The sequence below is a fragment of the Salmo trutta genome, chromosome 15 (genome assembly GCF_901001165.1).
Source record: "Salmo trutta chromosome 15, fSalTru1.1, whole genome shotgun sequence".
NCBI classification, from domain to species: domain Eukaryota; kingdom Metazoa; phylum Chordata; class Actinopteri; order Salmoniformes; family Salmonidae; genus Salmo; species Salmo trutta.
In genome coordinates, this window is record NC_042971.1 from 48,450,857 (window position 1) to 48,473,834 (window position 22,978).

Below are 22,978 nucleotides of genomic sequence, written 5' to 3' on the forward strand. Positions count from 1 at the left end.
CCCCTCAGCAGCCTCCACTGGGCAGGACAGGATTGTGAGTCGCTCTCCCCTCAGCAGCCTCCACTGGGCAGGACATTATTGTGAGTCGCTCTCCCCTCAGCAGCCCCCACTGGGCAGGACAGGATTGTGAGTCGCTCTCCCCTCAGCAGCCCCCACTGGGCAGGACAGGATTGTGAGTCGCTCTCCCCTCAGCAGCCTCCACTGGGCAGGACATTATTGTGAGTCGCTCTCCCCTCAGCAGCCCCCACTGGGCAGGACAGGATTGTGAGTCGCTCTCCCCTCAGAAGCCTCCACTGGGCAGGACATTATTGTGAGTCGCTCTCCCCTCAGCAGCCCCCACTGGGCAGGACAGGATTGTGAGTCGCTCTCCCCTCAGCAACCTCCACTGGGCAGGACATTATTGTGAGTTGCTCTCCCCTCAGCAGCCCCGACTGGGCAGGACATTATTGTGAGTTGCTCTCCCCTCAGCAGCCTCCACTGGGCAGGACATTATTGTGAGTCGCTCTCCCCTCAGCAGCCCCCGCTGGGCAGGACAGGATTGTGAGTCGCTCTCCCCTCAGCAGCCTCCACTGGGCAGGACAGGATTGTGAGTCGCTCTCCCCTCAGCAGCCTCCACTGGGCAGGACATTATTGTGAGTCGCTCTCCCCTCAGCAGCCCCCACTGGGCAGGACAGGATTGTGAGTCGCTCTCCCCTCAGCAGCCTCCACTGGGCAGGACAGGATTGTGAGTCGCTCTCCCCTCAGCAACCTTCACTGGGCAGGACATTATTGTGAGTTGCTCTCCCTTCAGCAGCCCCCACTGGGCAGGACAGGATTGTGAGTCGCTCTCCCCTCAGCAGCCTCCACTGGGCAGGACAGGATTGTGAGTCGCTCTCCCCTCAGCAGCCTCCACTGGGCAGGACAGGATTGTGAGTCGCTCTCCCCTCAGCAGCCCCCACTGGGCAGGACAGGATTGTGAGTCGCTCTCCCCTCAGCAGCCTCCACTGGGCAGGACAGGATTGTGAGTCGCTCTCCCCTCAGCAGCCCCCACTGGGCAGGACATTATTGTGAGTCGCTCTCCCCTCAGCAGCCCCGACTGGGCAGGACATTATTGTGAGTCGCTCTCCCCTCAGCAGCCCCCACTGGGCAGGACAGGATTGTGAGTCGCTCTCCCCTCAGCAGCCCCCACTGGGCAGGACAGGATTGTGAGTCGCTCTCCCCTCAGCAGCCTCCACTGGGCAGGACATTATTGTGAGTCGCTCTCCCCTCAGCAGCCCCCACTGGGCAGGACAGGATTGTGAGTCGCTCTCCCCTCAGAAGCCTCCACTGGGCAGGACATTATTGTGAGTCGCTCTCCCCTCAGCAGCCCCCACTGGGCAGGACAGGATTGTGAGTCGCTCTCCCCTCACCAACCTCCACTGGGCAGGACATTATTGTGAGTTGCTCTCCCCTCAGCAGCCCCGACTGGGCAGGACATTATTGTGAGTTGCTCTCCCCTCAGCAGCCTCCACTGGGCAGGACATTATTGTGAGTCGCTCTCCCCTCAGCAGCCCCCGCTGGGCAGGACAGGATTGTGAGTCGCTCTCCCCTCAGCAGCCTCCACTGGGCAGGACAGGATTGTGAGTCGCTCTCCCCTCAGCAGCCTCCACTGGGCAGGACATTATTGTGAGTCGCTCTCCCCTCAGCAGCCCCCACTGGGCAGGACAGGATTGTGAGTCGCTCTCCCCTCAGCAGCCTCCACTGGGCAGGACAGGATTGTGAGTCGCTCTCCCCTCAGCAACCTTCACTGGGCAGGACATTATTGTGAGTTGCTCTCCCTTCAGCAGCCCCCACTGGGCAGGACAGGATTGTGAGTCGCTCTCCCCTCAGCAGCCTCCACTGGGCAGGACAGGATTGTGAGTCGCTCTCCCCCTCAGCAGCCTCCACTGGGCAGGACAGGATTGTGAGTCGCTCTCCCCTCAGCAGCCCCCACTGGGCAGGACAGGATTGTGAGTCGCTCTCCCCTCAGCAGCCTCCACTGGGCAGGACAGGATTGTGAGTCGCTCTCCCCTCAGCAGCCCCCACTGGGCAGGACATTATTGTGAGTCGCTCTCCCCTCAGCAGCCCCGACTGGGCAGGACATTATTGTGAGTCGCTCTCCCCTCAGCAGCCCCCACTGGGCAGGACAGGATTGTGAGTCGCTCTCCCCTCAGCAACCTCCACTGGGCAGGACAGGATTGTGAGTCGCTCTCCCCTCAGCAGCCCCCACTGGGCAGGACATTATTGTGAGTCGCTCTCCCCTCAGCAGCCCCCACTGGGCAGGACAGGATTGTGAGTCGCTCTCCCCTCAGCAGCCTCCACTGGGCAGGACATTATTGTGAGTCGCTCTCCCCTCAGCAGCCCCCACTGGGCAGGACAGGATTGTGAGTCGCTCTCCCCTCAGAAGCCTCCACTGGGCAGGACATTATTGTGAGTCGCTCTCCCCTCAGCAGCCCCCACTGGGCAAGACATTATTGTGAGTCGCTCTCCCCTCAGCAGCCCCCACTGGGCAGGACAGGATTGTGAGTCGCTCTCCCCTCAGAAGCCTCCACTGGGCAGGACAGGATTGTGAGTCGCTCTCCCCTCAGCAACCTCCACTGGGCAGGACATTATTGTGAGTTGCTCTCCCCTCAGCAGCCCCGACTGGGCAGGACATTATTGTGAGTTGCTCTCCCCTCAGCAGCCTCCACTGGGCAGGACATTATTGTGAGTCGCTCTCCCCTCAGCAGCCCCCACTGGGCAGGACAGGATTGTGAGTCGCTCTCCCCTCAGCAGCCCCCACTGGGCAGGACATTATTGTGAGTTGCTCTCCCCTCAGCAGCCTCCACTGGGCATGACATTATTGTGAGTCGCTCTCCCCTCAGCAGCCCCCACTGGGCAGGACAGGATTGTGAGTCGCTCTCCCCTCAGAAGCTTCCACTGGGCAGGACATTATTGTGAGTCGCTCTCCCCTCAGCAGCCCCCACTGGGCAGGACAGGATTGTGAGTCGCTCTCCCCTCAGCAGCCTCCACTGGGCAGGACATTATTGTGAGTCGCTCTCCCCTCAGCAGCCCCCACTGGGCAGGACAGGATTGTGAGTCGCTCTCCCCTCAGAAGCCTCCACTGGGCAGGACATTATTGTGAGTCGCTCTCCACTCAGCAGCCCCCACTGGGCAGGACAGGATCGTTATTAGGTTGTATACAGGTGTTGTGGTGTGCTCCATGGGACTGTGTGTGTGTGTGTGTGTGTGTGTGTGTGTGTGTGTGTGTGTGTGTGTGCGTGTTACTGTTCGTGTGAGAGAGAACTATGCCCTCTGTCAGCCATCTGTGTAAAAGCCAGGCAGCATTGATGACAGAAGGTGATACATCTCCCAGATGTTTATCAGAGAGAGATGAGTGTTGTCTTAAAAACTCATCTATCCAGCCTCCCTCACCTCCCTCCTTCCATTGCTCCCTCCCTCCCTGCCACCATGCCCTGCTGTCATTGTGTCAACCAAGAACATGTCCCCTAAGCCCTGGGACTGGGCTAGAAACTGATGCCTCTAAACGGTCACTCAACAGGACATTTAAAAGACCAACTTAACCAGATGTGGTTGAAGTAGTAGTTTGATGGACCTGGACCAAGAGTTTGGACCAGGGGTTTGGACCAGGGGTTTGGCAGCCCTGCTGTGGTTCAAGTGAAACAAAGAAACAAATCTCCAGTGTTCCCTTACAGCCTGCCCAAAGCCTCTTCAGGGGTTAGTTAGAGCATAGAGCCAACACACAGTGACAATGTCATATACAGTTTATGCTCTCCTCCCTCCTTGCTCTCTCTTTCTCTGGCTCCCCCGTCTCTCTCTCTCTGGCTCCCCCGTCTCTCTCTCTCCGGCTCCCCCGTCTCTCTCTCTCCGGCTCCCCCGTCTCTCTCTCTCTGGCTCCCCCGTCTCTCTTTCTCCGGCTCCCCCGTCTCTCTTTCTCTGGCTCCCCCGTCTCTCTCTCTTTCTCTGGCTCCCCCGTCTCTTTCTCCGGCTCCCCGTCTCTCTTTCTCTGGCTCCCCCGTCTCTCTCTGTCTCTCTCTCTGGCTCCCCCGTCTCTCTCTCTGGCTCCCCCGTCTCTCTCTCCGGCTCCCCCGTCTCTCTCTCTCCGGCTCCCCCGTCTCTCTCTCTCCGGCTCCCCCGTCTCTCTCTCTCTCTGGCTCCCGCGTCTCTCTCTCTCTCCGGCTCCCACGTCTCTCTCTCTCTGGCTCCCCCGTCTCTCTCTGTCTGGCTCCCCCGTCTCTCTCTCTCCGGCTCCCCCGTCTCTCTCTGTCCGGCTCCCCCGTCTCTCTCTCTCTGGCTCCCCCGTCTCTTTCTCTGGCTCCCGCGTCTCTCTCTCTCTGGCTCCCCCGTCTCTCTCTGTCTGGCTCCCCCGTCTTTCTCTCTCCGGCTCCCCGTCTCTCTCTGTCCGGCTCCCCCGTCTCTCTCTCTCTGGCTCCCCCGTCTCTTTCTCCGGCTCCCCCGTCTCTCTCTCTCTGGCTCCCGCGTCTCTCTCCCTCAGGCTCCCGCCTCTCTCTCTCTCTGGCTCCCCCGTCTCTCTCTCTGGCTCCCCCGTCTCTCTCTCTCTGGCTCCCCCGTCTCTTTCTCCGGCTCCCCCGTCTCTCTCTCTCTGGCTCCCGCGTCTTTCTCTCTCTGGCTCCCGCCTCTCTCTCTCTCTGGCTCCCCCGTCTCTCTCTGTCTGGCTCCCCTGTCTCTCTCTCTCTGGCTCCCCCGTCTCTCTCTGTCTGGCTCCCCTGTCTCTCTCTCCCCGGCTCCCCCGTCTCTCTCTCTCTGGCTCCCCCGTCTCTTTCTCCGGCTCCCCGTCTCTCTCTCTCCGGCTCCCCCGTCTCTCTCTCTCCGGCTCCCCCGTCTCTCTCTCTCCGGCTCCCCCGTCTCTCTCTCGCTGGCTCCCCCATCTCTCTCTCTTTCTTTCTCTCCCTCTATCTCTCTCATCCACTCTCTGGCTCCCCATCACTCTCTCTTTCGCTCTCTCGGTCTCTCTCTCACTCTCTCTGGCTCTCCCCAACTCTCTCTTTTCATCTCTCTCTCTGTCTTTCCCATGGATGTCCTCTCCTCTCCGCTCTTCTCCCTTCTCTGCCAGTCCCCAGTCATGTTTATTCAGCTCGTTTGCTCTCCACTATGAGAAAACCGAGGGGGCACTTGCTCTCTGACCCCCCAGTCCACTGCTCTTTGATTGGGTTCTCCTTTTCAATAGACTCTCTGTCCCCCTCCACCCCGCACCCCATCCCCCTCTGAGGGCAGACATCTTTGATCTCAGCCTGGATGTCTCTATGCAGCCAGAGAGAGGGGAGAAGGGGAGAATTGTCTCTTCTTCGCCACTCCGCGTTCTGAGGGGCTGGGGAGTATTTTGTCAGGTGTCTCCTCTGGCTATGTAATGTTGTTTCTTCCCCCAGTGGGGAAGATTGATCCATTGTTTGGGCGGTGTGGATCAGCCCGACACAGCTGGCCCATGCTAAAGACAGGGAGGTCACAGCTAGATCTAATACACTCTGTCAGCAACCTGCATACTCATTCATACCTGATCACACCTGCCCACCCACTCCTAAGATAAGATTTCTTTAGGTTTAGCTAGCAATGCACACAGCCATGTAAATACAGCTACTGTACTGCTCTGCCTGTCTGCAGTATGTTGTTAGTGTTTTGATTACATGACACAGCAGTTTGTGAATGTTTTTTATATCGCTCAAATGGATGTGATTTTTTGTTTATCTCTGTATGGTGTGATTGAAACAACTGGCCCATGGTGTATTTTCTGTTGCTTTAGGTTTATCTAAGGGTGGCGCTGCGCCCTCTTTTGGGCGGGTCAGCAACACTGCACCAGTACCCACAGTACCCAAAGTTTCTGACCGCCCCGCCCCCCAGGCGCACCCCAAGGACCAGAAGTCCCTGGTACAGCGGGCCGAACACATCGCAGCGGGAACACGCACCCCCATGTGTGGCCACTGTGACAAGGTCATTAGGTCAGTACCAACAGTCAGTATGGGAAGCCATGTGTTGACTTATGGTCAAAAGTAGTGCACTATATTAGAATTTTGGACATAGCCTAATCCTAAGGGTTTACGTCTGATTAGTTTAGTCCCTTTCAAATAAATATGAAATTGATAAAGTGGTGTTTAAAGTTAATTTTACCAAAAAAAGTAAACCTCTCTTTTTGTCTTGTTACCCTGACCTCTGACCCCTTACTATCTTCCACAGAGGTCCTTTCCTGGTGGCCATGGGCATGTCCTGGCACCCTGAGGAGTTTAACTGTTCCCACTGCCACATGTCTCTGGTGGAGTCTGGCTTTGTGGAGGAAAGAGGAACAGTGTACTGTGCTCACTGCTATGAGAAGTTCTTCGCCCCTACCTGCACCAGCTGCCAGCAGAAGGTCCTGGGGGTGAGTGACATACTTTAGGAGACAGTATAGTATCTTGGCTTGTCCACCTTGCTCAACTATCTTAACTTCCTCTTCTAATGCACAGACACATATTGAAATCAAGTTATGGCATTATGACAGTAATATAATTCCCTATAATCCCTTGTACTTTTTTTACAGGAAGTCATCAATGCCCTGAAGCAGACATGGCATGTGTACTGCTTCCTGTGTGCCTCCTGCCAGCAGCCAATCAGAAACAACACCTTCCACCTGGAGGACGGGCTGCCATACTGTGAAAGAGGTGAGAGGTCACAGCAAGCAAGGTCTTAGGGAAGGAACGGCACTGTGAAATGATTTGCGTCATGAAAGTAACATTATACTGACCCTCTCCCATTCAGACTACTATCAACTCTTTGGTACCAGTTGCCATGGTTGCGACTTTCCCATCGAAGCAGGAGACAAGTTTCTGGAGGCGTTGGGATTCACCTGGCATGATACCTGCTTCGTGTGTGCAGTAAGTCAGCCTCCCATGGAGCGAGAGAGGGAGGCATGGAGAGAGAGAGGGAGGCATGGAGAGAGAGAGAGAGGCATGGAGAGAGAGGGGCATGGAGAGAGAGGGGGGGCATGGAGAGAGAGAGGGGGGGCATGGAGAGAGAGAGGGAGGGAGGCATGGAGAGAGAGAGAGAGAGAGAGGCATGGAGAGAGAGAGAGAGAGAGGCATGGAGAGAGAGAGAGAGGCATGGAGAGAGAGAGAGAGAGAGAGAGAGAGAGAGAGAGAGAGAGAGGGAGGCATGGAGAGAGGGAGGCATGGAGAGAGAGAGAGAGGGAGGCATGGAGAGAGAGAGAGGGAGGCATGGAGAGAGAGAGAGGGAGACATGGAGAGAGAGAGAGAGAGAGAGAGGGAGGCATGGAGAGAGAGAGAGGGGGGCATGGAGAGAGAGAGTGTGGGGCATAGAGAGAGAGAGTGTGGGGCATGGAGAGAGAGAGTGTGGGGCATGGAGAGAGAGAGTGGGGCATTGAGAGAGAGAGAGAGAGTGTGGGGCATTGAGAGAGAGAGAGTGTGGGGCATGGAGAGAGAGAGAGTGTGGGGCATGGAGAGAGAGAGAGAGTGTGGGGCATGGAGAGAGAGAGAGTGTGGGGCATGGAGAGAGAGAGTGTGGGGCATGGAGAGAGAGAGTGTGGGGCATGGAGAGAGAGAGTGTGGGGCATGGAGAGAGAGGGAGGGGGCATGGAGAAAGAGAGGGGTTATGGAGAGAGAGAGGGGGGCATGGAGAGAGAAGGGGGGGCATGGAGAGAGGGGGGGGGGGCATGGAGAGAGAGAGAGAGAGAGAGGGGGCATGAAGAGAGAGTGTGGGGCATGGAGAGAGAGAGAGAGGGGGGCATGGAGAGAGAGAGAGAGGGGGGGCATGGAGAGAGGGAGGCATGAAGAGAGAGGAAGGGGGCATGGAGAGAGAGAGAGGGGGGCATGGAGAGAGAGAGAGGGGGGGCATGGAGAGAGAGAGTGTGGGGCATGGAGAGAGAGAGTGTGGGGCATGGAGAGAGAGAGTGGGGCATTGAGAGAGAGAGAGAGAGTGTGGGGCATTGAGAGAGAGAGAGTGTGGGGCATGGAGAGAGAGAGAGTGTGGGGCATGGAGAGAGAGAGAGTGTGGGGCATGGAGAGAGAGAGAGTGTGGGCATGGAGAGAGAGAGTGTGGGGCATGGAGAGAGAGAGTGTGGGGCATGGAGAGAGAGAGTGTGGGGCATGGAGAGAGAGGGAGGGGGCATGGAGAAAGAGAGGGGTTATGGAGAGAGAGAGGGGGGCATGGAGAGAGAAGGGGGGGGCATGGAGAGAGGGGGGGGGCATGGAGAGAGAGAGAGAGAGAGAGAGGGGGCATGAAGAGAGAGTGTGGGGGCATGGAGAGAGAGAGAGAGGGGGGCATGGAGAGAGAGAGAGAGGGGGGGGCATGGAGAGAGGGAGGCATGAAGAGAGAGGAAGGGGGCATGGAGAGAGAGAGAGGGGGGCATGGAGAGAGAGAGAGAGGGGGCATGGAGAGAGAGAGAGGGGGTATGGAGAGAGAGAGAGGGGGGTATGGAGAGAGAGGGGGGCAATTGAGAGAGAGGGAGCATGGAGAGAGAGGGAGGGGGGCATGGAGAGAGAGGGTGGGGGGCATGGAGAGAGAGACGGGGGCATGGAGAGAGAGAGGTGGCATGGAGAGAGAGAGAGGGGCATGGAGAGAGAGAGAGAGGGGGGCATGGAGAGAGAGGGATGGGGGCATGGAGAGAGAGAGGGGCATGGAGAGAGAGGGGGGGCATGGAGAGAGAGAGGGGGGGCATGGAGAGAGAGAGGGAGGGAGGCATGGAGAGAGAGAGACAGAGAGAGAGAGGCATGGAGAGAGAGAGAGAGAGAGAGGGCATGGAGAGAGAGAGAGAGGCATGGAGAGAGAGGAGGAGAGAGAGAGAGGAGGACGAGAGAGGAGGGCATGGAGAGAGAGAGAGAGAGAGGAGGGAGGGAGAGAGAGAGAGAGAGAGAGAGGGAGGGAGGGAGAGAGAGAGGGAGGCATGGAGAGAGAGAGAGAGAGAGAGAGAGGGAGGCATGGAGAGAGGGAGGCATGGAGAGAGAGAGAGAGAGGGAGGCAGGGAGAGAGAGGGAGGCATGGAGAGAGAGAGAGGGAGACATGGAGAGAGAGAGAGAGAGAGAGGGAGGCATGGAGAGAGAGAGAGGGGGGCATGGAGAGAGAGAGTGTGGGGCATAGAGAGAGAGAGTGTGGGGCATGGAGAGAGAGAGTGTGGGGCATGGAGAGAGAGAGTGTGGGGCATAGAGAGAGACAGTGTGGGGCATGGAGAGAGAGAGTGTGGGGCATGGAGAGAGAGAGTGTGGGGCATGGAGAGAGAGAGTGGGGCATTGAGAGAGAGAGAGAGAGTGTGGGGCATTGAGAGAGAGAGAGTGTGGGGCATGGAGAGAGAGAGAGTGTGGGGCATGGAGAGAGAGAGAGTGTGGGGCATGGAGAGAGAGAGTGTGGGGCATGGAGAGAGAGAGTGTGGGGCATGGAGAGAGAGAGTGTGGGCATGGAGAGAGAGGGAGGGGGCATGGAGAAAGAGAGGGGTTATGGAGAGAGAGAGGGGGGCATGGAGAGAGAAGGGGGGGCATGGAGAGAGGGGGGGGGGCATGGAGAGAGAGAGAGAGAGAGAGGGGGCATGAAGAGAGAGTGTGGGGCATGGAGAGAGAGAGAGAGGGGGGGCATGGAGAGAGAGAGAGAGAGGGGGGGGGCATGGAGAGAGGGAGGCATGAAGAGAGAGGAAGGGGGCATGGAGAGAGAGAGAGGGGGGCATGGAGAGAGAGAGAGGGGGTATGGAGAGAGAGAGGGGGGCAATTGAGAGAGAGGGAGCATGGAGAGAGAGGGAGGGGGGCATGGAGAGAGAGGGTGGGGGGCATGGAGAGAGAGACGGGGGCATGGAGAGAGAGAGAGGTGGCATGGAGAGAAAGAGAGGGGGCATGGAGAGAGAGAGAGGGGCATGGAGAGAGAGGGATGGGGGCATGGAGAGAGAGGGATGGGGGCATGGAGAGAGAGGGAGGGGGGCATGGAGAGAGAGGGAGGGGGGCATGGAGAGAGAGGGAGGGGGGCATGGAGAGAGAGAGAGGGAGGGGGCATGGAGAGAGAGAGAGGGAGGGGGGCATGGAGAGAGAGAGAGGGAGGGGGCATGGAGAGAGAGAGAGGGAGGGGGCATGGAGAGAGGGGGAATGGAGAGAGAGAGAGAGGGGGAATGGAGAGAGAGAGAGGGGGCATGGAGAGAGAGAGAGGGGGAGAGAGGGGAGGGGGCATGGAGAGAGAGGGGGGGCATGGAGAGAGAGAGGGGGGCATGGAGAGAGAGAGGGGGGCATGGAGAGAGAGAGAGGGGGCATGGAGAGAGAGGGGGGCATGGAGAGAGAGAGGGGGGCATGGAGAGAGAGAGGGGGGCATGGAGAGAGAGAGGGGGGCATGGAGAGAGAGAGAGGGGGGCATGGAGAGAGAGGGGGCATGGAGAGAGAGGGGGGCATGGAGAGAGAGGGGGCATGGAGAGAGGGGGGCATGGAGAGAGAGGGGGGCATGGAGAGAGAGAGGAGTTGAGTAGATAAAATAGAAGGGTTGTAGCACTGACACTACTGTACTCTGTCTGTCTTTTTCTAGGTCTGCAACACCAGTTTGGAGGGCCAAGCCTTCTTCTCTAAAAAGGACAAAGCTCTGTGCAAGAAACATGCCAATACAGTCACGATCTGACCCACCCGCAGGAGTGAAGAACAGAGTTGTTGATATTTTTGGTAGTTTTAAAAGATTGATTTATCTGATTATGACTTTTATTAACAGATGTCTGGTTATGGGGATTTACGCTTTATTTCATCTTCTCTAATGTATCTGTGTGTGTGTGTGTGTGTGTGTGTGTGTGTGTGTGTGTGTGTGTGTGTGTGTGTGTGTGTGTGTGTGTGTGTGTGTGTGTGTATAGTTTACCATTCACCGCTTGTGCCATATAAAAGGGGAAAATATTTTGCTAAAATGAAGGTATGAAAAAGTACCTAGTGTCTTTTCTACCGATTTAAATTCATTAGTTATTTGAAGATTTGTTGAAGTCAGACAAAGTGCATGATGGGAGAAAGTATGTTGACTTGAAGGGAGGTATGATTTTTCATGAAATATCCGATTGAAATGTTCTTTACATACAGTACAAGAATATACTGTAGTTAGGTGAACACATACTCAAGTAGCGGCCCAGGGCCATATCTGGCTCATCATGACATTTCTTGAAGCCCTCAACGTGAATTTATTTCATAAATGAAAATCCACTACATATGATCCTTTAGCATGTATGTAGTTACTCTAATTAAAGTCTTATTTTAGTATATATATATATATATATATATATATATATATATATATATATATATATATATATAAAAAATGGGGACCTTATCAAATTAACATTAATCAGTGGACATATTCAAATCAATTATCACCTTATTGAAAAAGAATGTGTTATTGAGAACAACTAGACAGCCCCCCTCTCCCCTCTGTCTCTGTCTGTCTCTCTCTCTGCTGGTCTGGTTGAATCTGTAGACAGATCTGTATTTATCCTGGTAGTATATTTATTGGGGCTGGAGGGATGTAGGAATGTACTGTATTTTGGGCTTTCTAGGGTCAGTTGCACATAGAGTGCTTTACTGACAGACGGTCAGGACAGACAGCTGTTATTTTATTATCAGTAGGGGTTTTCTGACTTTATTGTTGTATTGATTTTTCTAAGTATTTTTATGGATTACATTTCCATACATTTTTAACCTAAACTTAGACACCATTTTGCTTTTCCTGCCACTGATGAATGCTTGTCTATGTGGTGTTTATTGGTGTAATTCATTGCATTACCAATCAATCATATTTGCCATGATGTTACTCATCCAAACTACAGACTAAAATGTTACAATTTTTCTCTACATCTCTACAATTTCAGTGTTATTGTGATTTCTATTAGACCTTTGTGGGAAGAACACCATTTTATTGGGAAATACAGTACATTAATTCAAGTGTATTGGTCTTCTATTTGTAAAAAAAAAACTACAATTTCATATAAAGTCTTTGAAAGTAATAAGGATTCAGTCATGTGTGTGTTTTTGTTTGTGTTTTTATGTTATCATTGTTTCTCATAGTGTCACTATAGAGATCGCAGATCAAAACCTCTAAATATGGCTGGTTGATTCCATTAATACCCCATATGTAGCCAACAGCGTGATGATGAAGCTCAAAACGTTTGTACCGCTTTTATGCCAACTTATATTAGGACTGGTGTTCAATAAACCAACCTTTCTTTGCTACACAGACATGATGCAGCAATATAACAATATTGTTCGGTGTCAGATGAGGCCATACAGACAGGCACTGAGTCCCCTCACACGCTCACCTAGGCGATCTCCAAGGAAACAGGGGAGATAACATTTCTCTCAGGTGTCCTGTCTTGCCTCAAATTAATGATGACATTATGACACTGCAAAAGTGCAGACTAGAATGTACCTTTTGAATAAACAATGACTGAAAAAAGTTATAGGGGAACATGTCAAGTGGTGCATATTATGCAATAAAGATTTCCATCCGTAGATAAAGTGAAACGAAAGGGCCACTTGGAGCAGCGGGGGACCAAACTGTACTTCTCCAAGACGTCGGAGGTGGGAGCCCTATACCGGCGGCGAAAACGAGAGCCCGTTCACTTGGAGAAGTTAGAAATCCGACACAACACAAACGTAGAAAAACGAAGAAGCCTAGACGAAATGTTCTAAATAATTGTGACCAAACCATCATATCGGAATCTTTCTATTCTACGCGAGGCAAAGGTAAGTTTGTTTAGAAAACCAGGTGTTTTCGTAGCAAGTTTTAGCTTGCATCAATTCTGGTCGCTTAGCTTGTATCCTTCTGTCAGAATGTAAACGTGGTGGTATTGTGTTTAGTTTGCGAGTCATGTAATTCAGTCATGATACACAGGTTTTGACGGCGGTGATGATGATGAAATTAGCATCCCCTGATCTATCACCAACCGACTGATTCGCCTGCTTCCTCTGCTCTGGTTCCGAGATTTCAGGAGCTGGCGTTGATGTTTATCAGCATTTAGCAATTAGCGCCACACAATAAATCTCCAAATGCCACTTTAGATCAAGTGATTTACTGTAGACTAAAGCCCTGGAAAATACACCTCCAACGTACAACTATGATAAACGTATTCAACTTTTTTCTCAAATAGCCTAAGATTATAGCTTAATATTTGGATACATTTGTAAAAGGCTACTTTCACAATACCGTAAGACTTTTGATCAACTCTGATTTTCAATATTATGAGAGTAATCATAGAAAATGATGCTTTTATAATGCTTCCTCTTGATGATACAAGAAATGTTACCAATTATGACTAGAGGGGTATGAGTGTTTTTGGTGTACCTGTGAAGTCTTGTTTACTGTCTATTAATATAGTCCCAGTATGACCTTACACCCCTTGCTAACAGTATGACCTTACACCCCTTGCTATCAGTATGACCTTACACCCCTTGCTAGCTATCAGTATGACCTTACACCCCTTGCTAACAGTATGACCTTACACCCCTTGCTATCAGTATGACCTTACACCCTTGCTATCAGTATGACCTTACACCCCTTGCTAGCTATCAGTATGACCTTACACCCCTTGCTAACAGTATGACCTTACACCCCTTGCTATCAGTATGACCTTACACCCCTTGCTATCAGTATGACCTTACACCCCTTGCTATCAGTATGACCTTACACCCCTTGCTATCAGTATGACCTTACACCCCTTGCTAGCTATCAGTATGACCTTACACCCCTTGCTAGCTATCAGTATGACCTTACACCCCTTGCTAGCTATCAGTATGACCTTACACCCCTTGCTAGCTATCAGTATGACCTTACACCCCTTGCTAACAGTATGACCTTACACCCCTTGCTATCAGTATGACCTTACACCCCTTGCTAACAGTATGACCTTACACCCCTTGCTAACAGTATGACCTTACACCCCTTGCTATCAGTATGACCTTACACCCCTTGCTATCAGTATGACCTTACACCCCTTGCTAGCTATCTCATTGAAAGTGTCTCTTAATAATGAACTCTGTGTGATGTTGAAATACAGCCTTTGGCAGAGTCCTGGATTGATACTGCTCATTATTTTAGATTTATTAGGATTCATTAGGATCCCCATGTACAGACTTCTCAGCGCCTGGGGGAGATTGTATGTTATATTCAGTAGGAAGATGTACTGTAGTATACTCACACATTAAGACACAGTGGACCTGGGTACAGTACAAGATATTGGCCTACTGTACTGTTTTATCACACTGGGTGCATGTGTGTAAATATGTGTCTCTCTCTGGTCTAGTGGAGTTCTATGATAGACTGGTGAACAGAACAAAGCATTGTGGCGTGGCATGACTGTCTTTAAATGGGGTTTCAGTCCAATCAAATATTACCCTTGACCCCATGCCACTATACACCAGGTGATGGGGTCACAGATCAGCAGCCCCACAGTGATTGCAGTGGATCACCAAAAACATCCCTGGCCTCCAGCTCCTGAAGTTAGGCCAGCCAGAACCCCAAGAGCAACCATCCATGCACAGCCTTATATTTTATACTAGTCTTCACCTTGTCAAATGGGACCTTATACCCTATGTAGTGCACTACTTTTGACCAAGTCCCATAGGGGTCTGGTCAAAAGTAGTACACTATATAGGGTGCCATTTAGGATATAACATGCAGTCCTATGCAATACAGAGAGGATCATTGATGGAAGCCTGAGTGAGTGGTCTAGAATGAACCACAGTGATCTCACTACCACCCAGGACTGGCACCAGACACAGACACACACACACACACACACACACACACACACACACACACACACCAACACCATAGCCTACAGGGATGTGGAGGGAGGCTGGAGGGTGGTTGGCAGGCCTGTGTTTTTGTGACCTACCACAGACTGAGGCTGGGAGCGTTTCACTGTTGGGCTCTGTGTGTTTCTGGCGTCGGAGTGTGTGTCTTACTGTGTAACTTACCCACGTGGTGGTCTTGGGAGGTCTTGTTATGGTAGTTGTGTAAAGGTATTCGTCTCCGGTGTGAAAACGACTGTGTGATACAGGCCTGGCCACACGGGCAGTCTGGTAATAATCAGGATGTTGAAAATGAGACACGTTGATATTGGGAGGAGAGGTGATGACAATGCACCTGCCAGGTATCTGTTGAACAAAACATTTGGTTTGTCACTGAATGATTGTCGTCTCCCATTTGCCTCAAGGTCATCTCCCTTGTGGCTCTTGAGTGGCACAGTGGTCTAAGGCACTGCATCTCAGTGCTGGAGGCGTCACTACAGACACCCTGGTTCGAATCCAGGCTGTATCACAACCGGCCGGGATTGGGTGTCCCATAGGGCGGCGCACAATTGGCCCAGCGTCGTCCGGGTTTGGCTGGTGTAGGCCGTCATTGTAAATAAGAACTTGTTCTTAACTGACTTGCCAAGTTAAATAAATACAAAATGTGATCAATAAATAACCTACTAGATGTTGGTCCTGTGATTATGGAAGACTGCAGGGTCTGTGTTTCACAAGTGAGATAATATGTAAAATAATGTTTGACAGATTTCCAGGTATCTGCAGGTTCCACCTATTTCCTTTACCTTTGAGTTAAAAACAAAAAACCTAAACCCACGGACTCCCCTATAGAGAGAGACACACAGCGTAGTCATGGGTCTGAATCTAGGTCTGTCCGCAGGGCTAAGCTTAGCAAGCTGCGACCCCTCTCACCCCGACTTCCTCCCTTATAATTACAGGAAGTGAGCTCAGCCAATCAAAGAAGAGTTCCTGGGCGCATATTAACAAGCTGCCAGTATTTGGGAAGAGGGGGGAAGGTTTTCCTCTTAGAGAATGTTTGAAAGATATTGAGAAAGTGTTGAAGAGGGTGGGACTGTCTGGTATCAATCTCAGGAGAAATGGAATTAGCACTATCAGGTTATTGAGGGATATCTTTGTTCATCCCTTTATAAATATCTTCAGGAGGATTTGAACACAGACAATCACATGTGTGTCTTGTTACAGTGTTGGTTGGAGACAGAGGTCCAGACAGGGACCATCGAGTTCCTAGCGCAGGGGTGTTAAACTCATTCCACCAGGGCTGAGTGTCTGAGTTTTTTTTAGTTTTTTTTCTTTCAATTAAGACCTACTGTAGACAACCAGGTGATATTTATTAATTAGTGACCTTGATTCATCAGTCAAGTACAAGGGTCGAGCGAAAACCCGCAGACACGCGACCCTCCGTGGAATGACTTTGGAACGTGCCCTATAGCGCAACCAGTTTCATCTGCGGCCAATTTTTGTCGGAGTCGATGGTCGGGGGCCAAAACATAATGATAATAATTTGTACACTGCAAATTGACCACAACTAAGCCAAAAAGAGATTGTTAATTTCAAATACCATCATTTCATACCTTGATTACATTGAGACACGATCGCATAAGTCTCTTCTTTTAGTACTGGGAATACCTGAACAGATTCCTGGGAACAGATTCCTGGGGGTTTTACAGTCTCGCAGGCCGCCTGCCGACCCCTGGCCTAGCAGCCTGTACTACTATGTCTCAGGGGCTTGACAGAGAAGAGGACAACAGAAGGAGAACGGAGGATATCAGCCCTCTTTCAATGGCTTTACCAGCCACAAATGCCAGAACATTCTCTATTCCCCTTTGTTCCTTCTCTCCCTGCTCTTGATGAGTGTGGGAGTAGATTTAAGCACATGGGTGTCTGATATTGCATGAGTGCACAAACACACTTCCGAGCTCAAGAGCATCTGATATCAAGGCTTTACATAGGTATGGCTTTTCCATCAATCATCTAATCCCTTTGCTTTCTTTCTGCCAATACTGCAGCTGGAGTTCATTCCACACCCAGACACTCTGTAGTTACCATGCACACCCGGACACTCTGTAGTTACCATGCACACCCGGACACCCTGTAGTTACCATGCACACCCGGACACCCTGTAGTTACCATGCACACCCGGACACCCTGTAGTTACCATGCACACCCGGACACCCTGTAGTTACCATGCACACCCGGACACCCTGTGGTTACCATGCACACCCGGACACCCTGTGGTTACCATGCACACCCGGACACCCTGTGGTTACCATGCACACCCGGACACCCTGTAGTTACCATGCACACCCGGACACCCTGTGGTTACCATGCACACCCGGACACTCTGTAGTTACCATGCACACCCGGACACTCTGTGGTTACCATGCACACCCGGACACTCTGTGGTTACCATGCACACCCGGACACTCTGTGGTTACCATGCACACCCGGACACTCTGTAGTTACCATGCACACCCGGACACTCTGTAGTTACCATGCACACCCGGACACTCTGTAGTTACCATGCACACCCGGACACTCTGTAGTTACCATGCACACCCGGACACTCTGTAGTTACCATGCACACCCGGACACTCTGTAGTTACCATGCACACCCGGACACTCTGTAGTTACCATGCACACCCGGACACTCTATGGTTACCATGTACACCCGGACACTCTGTGGTTACCATGCACACCTGGACACTCTGTAGTTACCATGTACACCCGGACACTCTGTGGTTACCATGTACACCCGGACACTCTGTGGTTACCATGCACACCCGGACACTCTGTGGTTACCATGCACACCTGGACACTCTGTGGTTACCATGTACACCCGGACACTCTGAAGGAAAAACAACATTTTCCCCTGGAAAACAATGGTCACATCACAGACCCAGGGATGCAGTTCTCTGCTTGTCTGCTCCAGACATTCTCATCCCTCAGGAGGACTAGGAGACATTTTCAGGACATAGGTAAGAGGAGCCATGGAGAAGATAGATTATGTTCCCTTGGTGATTCCTACTGTCATTCTTCATATTAACAGAGTTCTGGGTTTCAACATTGGGATAAGGAGGACATACTTGCCGTCGCCTATGAGAAAACCCTCAGCTTTAGAACACTAGAAACAGTCACTTATTTAGGCTTACGGTCTCCATGGTCCAATAATATTTCCTCTCAGATTTCTGGAAGTGTTGAAATATCATTCATATATGGATATAGATTAAAGCTTGTTGTTATGAGTTCATCCATTTTAGCATTCCTCCTGAGATTCTCCTGAGGGGAAATCACATGGTCTGTGGAGTGTGCACCTCTGGTTCAGAGCAGCACTGGGGCAGAAGAGGTGGAGGGAGGAGCAAGAGGCCTCATCTTGTTCCACTTTCTAGTAATCCTCTCCTTTCCTATAGGTTCCAGTTGGTCTATGATAATTACTGATAATCCTCCCAACCCCCCCCAACCAACGTTCTCTCTCTCTCTCTCTCTCTCTCTCAAAATTCAATTCGCTTTATTGGCATGACGTAACAATGTACATATTGCCAAAGCTTACTTTGGATATTTACAATTTAAAAATGAGAATCAAAAATTGTCAACGGGACAACAATTACCAACAGTCAATATAACCATACATTCAACAATAACAATAATCATACAGTTGAGGACATGTGCAGGTTTATTGGTCTGTCAGACACTGTCCCTCATCTTATGGCAGGCAGCAATGTAGTGCGCTGCCAACCCACAGCTCTCTCTCTCTCTCTCTCTCTCTCTCTCTCTCTCTCTCTCTCTCTCGTCTTTGATAATTACTGATAATCCTCCCAACCAACGTCACTGCTATCTCTCTCTCTTTCTCCTGATGGAGGGAAGGAGCAGGAATTACTTCAAGCTGCTAGCTGTGTGCTCTTTGCCTGGAAGGTCTATAACCTTGTGAGAGAAATTGGGCATCCTGTTATTAGGAGGAGAAACAGGGGGATAGACGGGGGAGAAGACAGAGGGGGAGACGACAGAGGAGGGGCGAGACATAGAGAGAGTAGTTGTTGAATGTTGGCAAGAGGCATTGGTTGAAATCCCAGGTGGGGAATTGCCTTGAGCCTGGCTGAAATTCAGTCTGAATCACGTCTGGCAAATACCATTAATTGGAAAATATATGAAAATCTAAGCTGTTTTATTAACTATCCCTTTCTCTTTCAGAAGAAGACAGCAGCTGTGACTTTGGATGGCAATAATGACAGACTGTTGTTTAACCCCTCATTGTTGGATGGTGAGTCTGCTTTCTATTCTTACTTCTTCTTTATTGTTTAAATGGAAGATGAGTTTCCTATCCTTGTTTCTTATTGGATTTCTGAGCTGGTGTCTGGGTGGTGCTAGTGGTATTTGGGTGGTGGTGCTGGTGGTTGGGTGGTGGTGCTAGTGGTGTTTGGGTGGTGGTGGCGGCGTGTAGCGTTTGGGTGGTGGTGCTGGTAGCGTGTAGCGTTTGAGTGGTGGTGGTGGTAGCGTTTGGGTGGTGGTGGTGGTGGTGGCGGCGTGTAGCGTTTGGGTGGTGCTGGTGGTGTTGTTGGGTGGTGGCGTGTAGCGTTTGGGTGGTGGTGGCGGCGTGTAGCGTTTGGGTGGTGGTGGTAGCGTTTGGGTGGTGGTGGCGGAGTGTAGTGTAGCGTTTGGGTGGTGGTGGCGGCGTGTAGTATAGCGTTGGGTGGTGGTGGTGGCGGCGTGTAGCGTTTGGGTGGTGGTGGTAGCGTTTGGGTGGTGGTGGCGGCGTGTAGTGTAGCGTTTGGGTGGTGGTGGCGTGTAGAGGGCTCACTGATGGGTAGGTGGCAGTGAACCTCCAGAGCGTCTAATTGACTAACTGCTGAACATATCAATGAGGACGTAATTGAATCCACACTGCAGCTAATAGAGTCAGCTCTGTGTAGGCTACACTGCAGCTAATAGAGTCAGCTCTGTGTAGGCTACACTGCAGCTAATAGAGTCAGCTCTGTGTAGGCTACACTGCAGCTAATAGAGTCAGCTCTGTGAAGGCTACACTGCAGCTAATAGAGTCAGCTCTGTGTAGGCTACACTGCAGAATCAGTCTGGAGTAGAGACACAGTAAGGCCGGCCAATGGATGGTGACTGTGGCAAACGGCACATGGTCCACTGTGTGTGTCTCTTACCTGGCTCTGAGACATGGATTCCTCAAACTCAGTGAGAGAGGAATGTGGGACGACACACACAGTGGACCTGCTTACTGATTTAAAAGGGGATGTGGAGTTGAAAGTTTGACAGTAGCTGTTAGCAATGGCTAGGTGGAGTAGCATCTAAACTACACTCTCCAGGCATGGAACTAGGTGGAGTAGCATCTAAACTACACTCTCCAGGCATGGAACTAGGTGGAGTAGCATCTAAACTACACTCCACAGGCATGGAACCAAGTGGAGTAGCATCTAAACTACACTCTACAGGCATGGAACTAGGTGGAGTAGCATCTAAACTACACTCCACAGGCATGGAACCAAGTGGAGTAGCATCTAAACTACACTCTACAGGCATGGAACTAGGTGGAGTAGCATCTAAACTACACTCTCCAGGCATGGAACTAGGTGGAGTAGCATCTAAACTACACTCTACAGGCATGGAACTAGGTGGAGTAGCATCTAAACTACACTCCACAGGCATGGAACTAGGTGGAGTAGCATCTAAACTACACTCTACAGGCATGGAACTAGGTGGAGTAGCATCTAAACTACACTCTACAGGCATGGAACTAGGTGGAGTAGGATCTAAACTACACTCTACAGGCATGGAACTAGGTGGAGTAGCATCTAAACTACACTCTACAGGCATGGAACTAGGTGGAGTAGCATCTAAACTACACTCTACAGGCATGGAACTAGGTGGAGTAGCATCTACACTCCACAGGCATGGAACTAGGTGGAGTAGCATCTAAACTACACTCTCCAGGCATGGAACTAGGTGGAGTAGCATCTAAACTACACTCTACAGGCATGGAACTAGGTGGAGTAGGATCTAAACTACACTCTACAGGCATGGAACTAGGTGGAGTAGCATCTACACTCCACAGGCATGGAACTAGGTGGAGTAGCATCTAAACTACACTCTCCAGGCATGGAACTAGGTGGAGTAGCATCTAAACTACACTCTACAGGCATGGAACTAGGTGGAGTAGCATCTAAACTACACTCTACAGGCATGGAACTAGGTGGAGTAGGATCTAAACTACACTCTACAGGCATGGAACTAGGTGGAGTAGGATCTAAACTACACTCTACAGGCATGGAACTAGGTGGAGTAGCATCTAAACTACACTTTACAGGCATGGAACTAGGTGGAGTAGCATCTAAACTACACTCTACAGGCATGGAACTAGGTGGAGTAGCATCTAAACTACACTCTACAGGCATGGAACTAGGTGGAGTAGGATCTAAACTACACTCTACAGGCATGGAACTAGGTGGAGTAGCATCTAAACTACACTCTACAGGCATGGAACTAGGTGGAGTAGGATCTAAACTACACTCTACAGGCATGGAACTAGGTGGAGTAGCATCTAAACTACACTCTACAGGCATGGAACTAGGTGGAGTAGGATCTAAACTACACTCTACAGGCATGGAACTAGGTGGAGTAGCATCTAAACTACACTCTACAGGCATGGAACTAGGTGGAGTAGGATCTAAACTACACTCTACAGGCATGGAACTAGATGGAGTAGGATCTAAACTACACTCTACAGGCATGGGACTAGGTGGAGTAGCATCTAAACTACACTCTACAGGCATGGAACTAGGTGGAGTAGGATCTAAACTACACTCTACAGGCATGGAACTAGGTGGAGTAGGATCTAAACTACACTCTACAGGCATGGAACTAGGTGGAGTAGCATCTAAACTAAACTCTACAGGCATGGAACTAGGTGGAGTAGGATCTAAACTACACTCTACAGGCATGGAACTAGGTGGAGTAGCATCTAAACTACACTCTACAGGCATGGAACTAGGTGGAGTAGCATCTAAACTACACTCTACAGGCATGGGACTAGGTGGAGTAGCATCTAAACTACACTCTACAGGCATGGAACTAGGTGGAGTAGGATCTAAACTACACTCTACAGGCATGGGACTAGGTGGAGTAGCAGCTTAACTACACTCTACAGGCATGGGACTAGGTGGAGTAGGATCTAAACTACACTCTACAGGCATGGGACTAGGTGGAGTAGCAGCTTAACTACACTCATGGGACTGAGTGAACCTATCCTCACAGCTGACCTGAGGACAGGTGAGACATAAGGGCTATTGGGGCATGTCATAGAGTTGTCCCCCGTAGCTGATCTGAGGACAGTCCAACACTGATGGGATGTCATTGTAGGCAACTTTTCTCTGCTGCTGTCATTGTTACTCCTGCTCTCAGTGGGTGTGAAGCCTCGGCCTTTTAAACTGAAGTTGAATGGGGGTCTGTGAACAGAACGTGTGAAGGCCACATCAATAAGTGTGTTCATTCAATATATCAAACAATTTCAAGACAATGGAGTGATTGTGTGTGTCTCTGACAAGGCCTCTTATACAGTATGTTCTCTCTCTCTCATTGATTTCCACACTGGGTCAGAGAGTTGCTGCTGTAGAGTTTAATTAGCATTCCTTAACCCTTAAGAAATGAACTTGCCACTACAGGCATAAACAAAACAATGTGCTGACAAGGCTCTGACAGCACTCCAACAGTCAGGATCTGAACTGGAGTCAGTGAAGAGTCCCCTCCACAGAAGCTGGTTGTGTTGATGAGAGGCTGTTTGCTGTGGACTAGGACATTGACCTGGTGTCAGGAAAGAGGAGAGGCCTGTAGTAGCAGAGCGCTGGTTTAGATGGCTGGAGAGTAACACTCTGTTAAAGAATGCAAAGAATCTGTGTGTTGAAGTTCAAACTGTATCTCCATATGCGGCTGGATCCTGGCAAATAAGAGACAGCTGTGTCTGAGAGAGGGAGTGTCAAAGTAGTCACATTGAGATGGATTTATTTGAAGTGGGTGTGCGTCCTCTATATGGAAAAGATTACTGTATTGTACATGTAAGCACACACACACACCAGACAGGTAGCAACCAGGATGTTGGTCTGTGTTTATACGCTGTAACTCAGTGGGTTTTTAAAGCAGTGTAGGTCTATGGTAGAACGGCTGAGGCAGACAGACCACCCTACATGATGACACCTGTTTGAAGTGCAATGGGAGATTCAACA

At 50.9% G+C, this 22,978-nt stretch overlaps 2 protein-coding genes across 5 annotated transcripts in view; both read left to right on the plus strand.

Moving 5' to 3' along the window:
* LOC115149214 (PDZ and LIM domain protein 5) overlaps positions 1 to 10,855 on the plus strand; it is a 109,268-nt gene extending 98,413 nt beyond the window's left edge. For both annotated transcript variants that reach the window (XM_029691872.1, XM_029691874.1), the window contains 5 exons: positions 5,756 to 5,951; positions 6,187 to 6,367; positions 6,527 to 6,647; positions 6,745 to 6,860; positions 10,492 to 10,855. In XM_029691872.1, coding sequence (XP_029547732.1) covers positions 5,756 to 5,951; positions 6,187 to 6,367; positions 6,527 to 6,647; positions 6,745 to 6,860; positions 10,492 to 10,581 — 704 coding nt within the window. In that variant the 3' untranslated portion in view covers positions 10,582 to 10,855. The remainder of the gene's footprint in view (positions 1 to 5,755; positions 5,952 to 6,186; positions 6,368 to 6,526; positions 6,648 to 6,744; positions 6,861 to 10,491) is intronic.
* A 1,606-nt stretch (positions 10,856 to 12,461) lies between these two features.
* Positions 12,462 to 22,978, plus strand: part of LOC115149215 (bone morphogenetic protein receptor type-1B) — a 120,011-nt gene continuing 109,494 nt past the window's right edge. For 2 of the 3 annotated variants that reach the window (XM_029691875.1, XM_029691876.1), the window contains exons 1-2: positions 12,462 to 12,677; positions 18,948 to 19,017. The gene's annotated coding sequence lies outside the window, so the exon portion shown is untranslated. The remainder of the gene's footprint in view (positions 12,678 to 18,947; positions 19,018 to 22,978) is intronic. The other variant, XM_029691877.1, reaches the window with a different exon arrangement.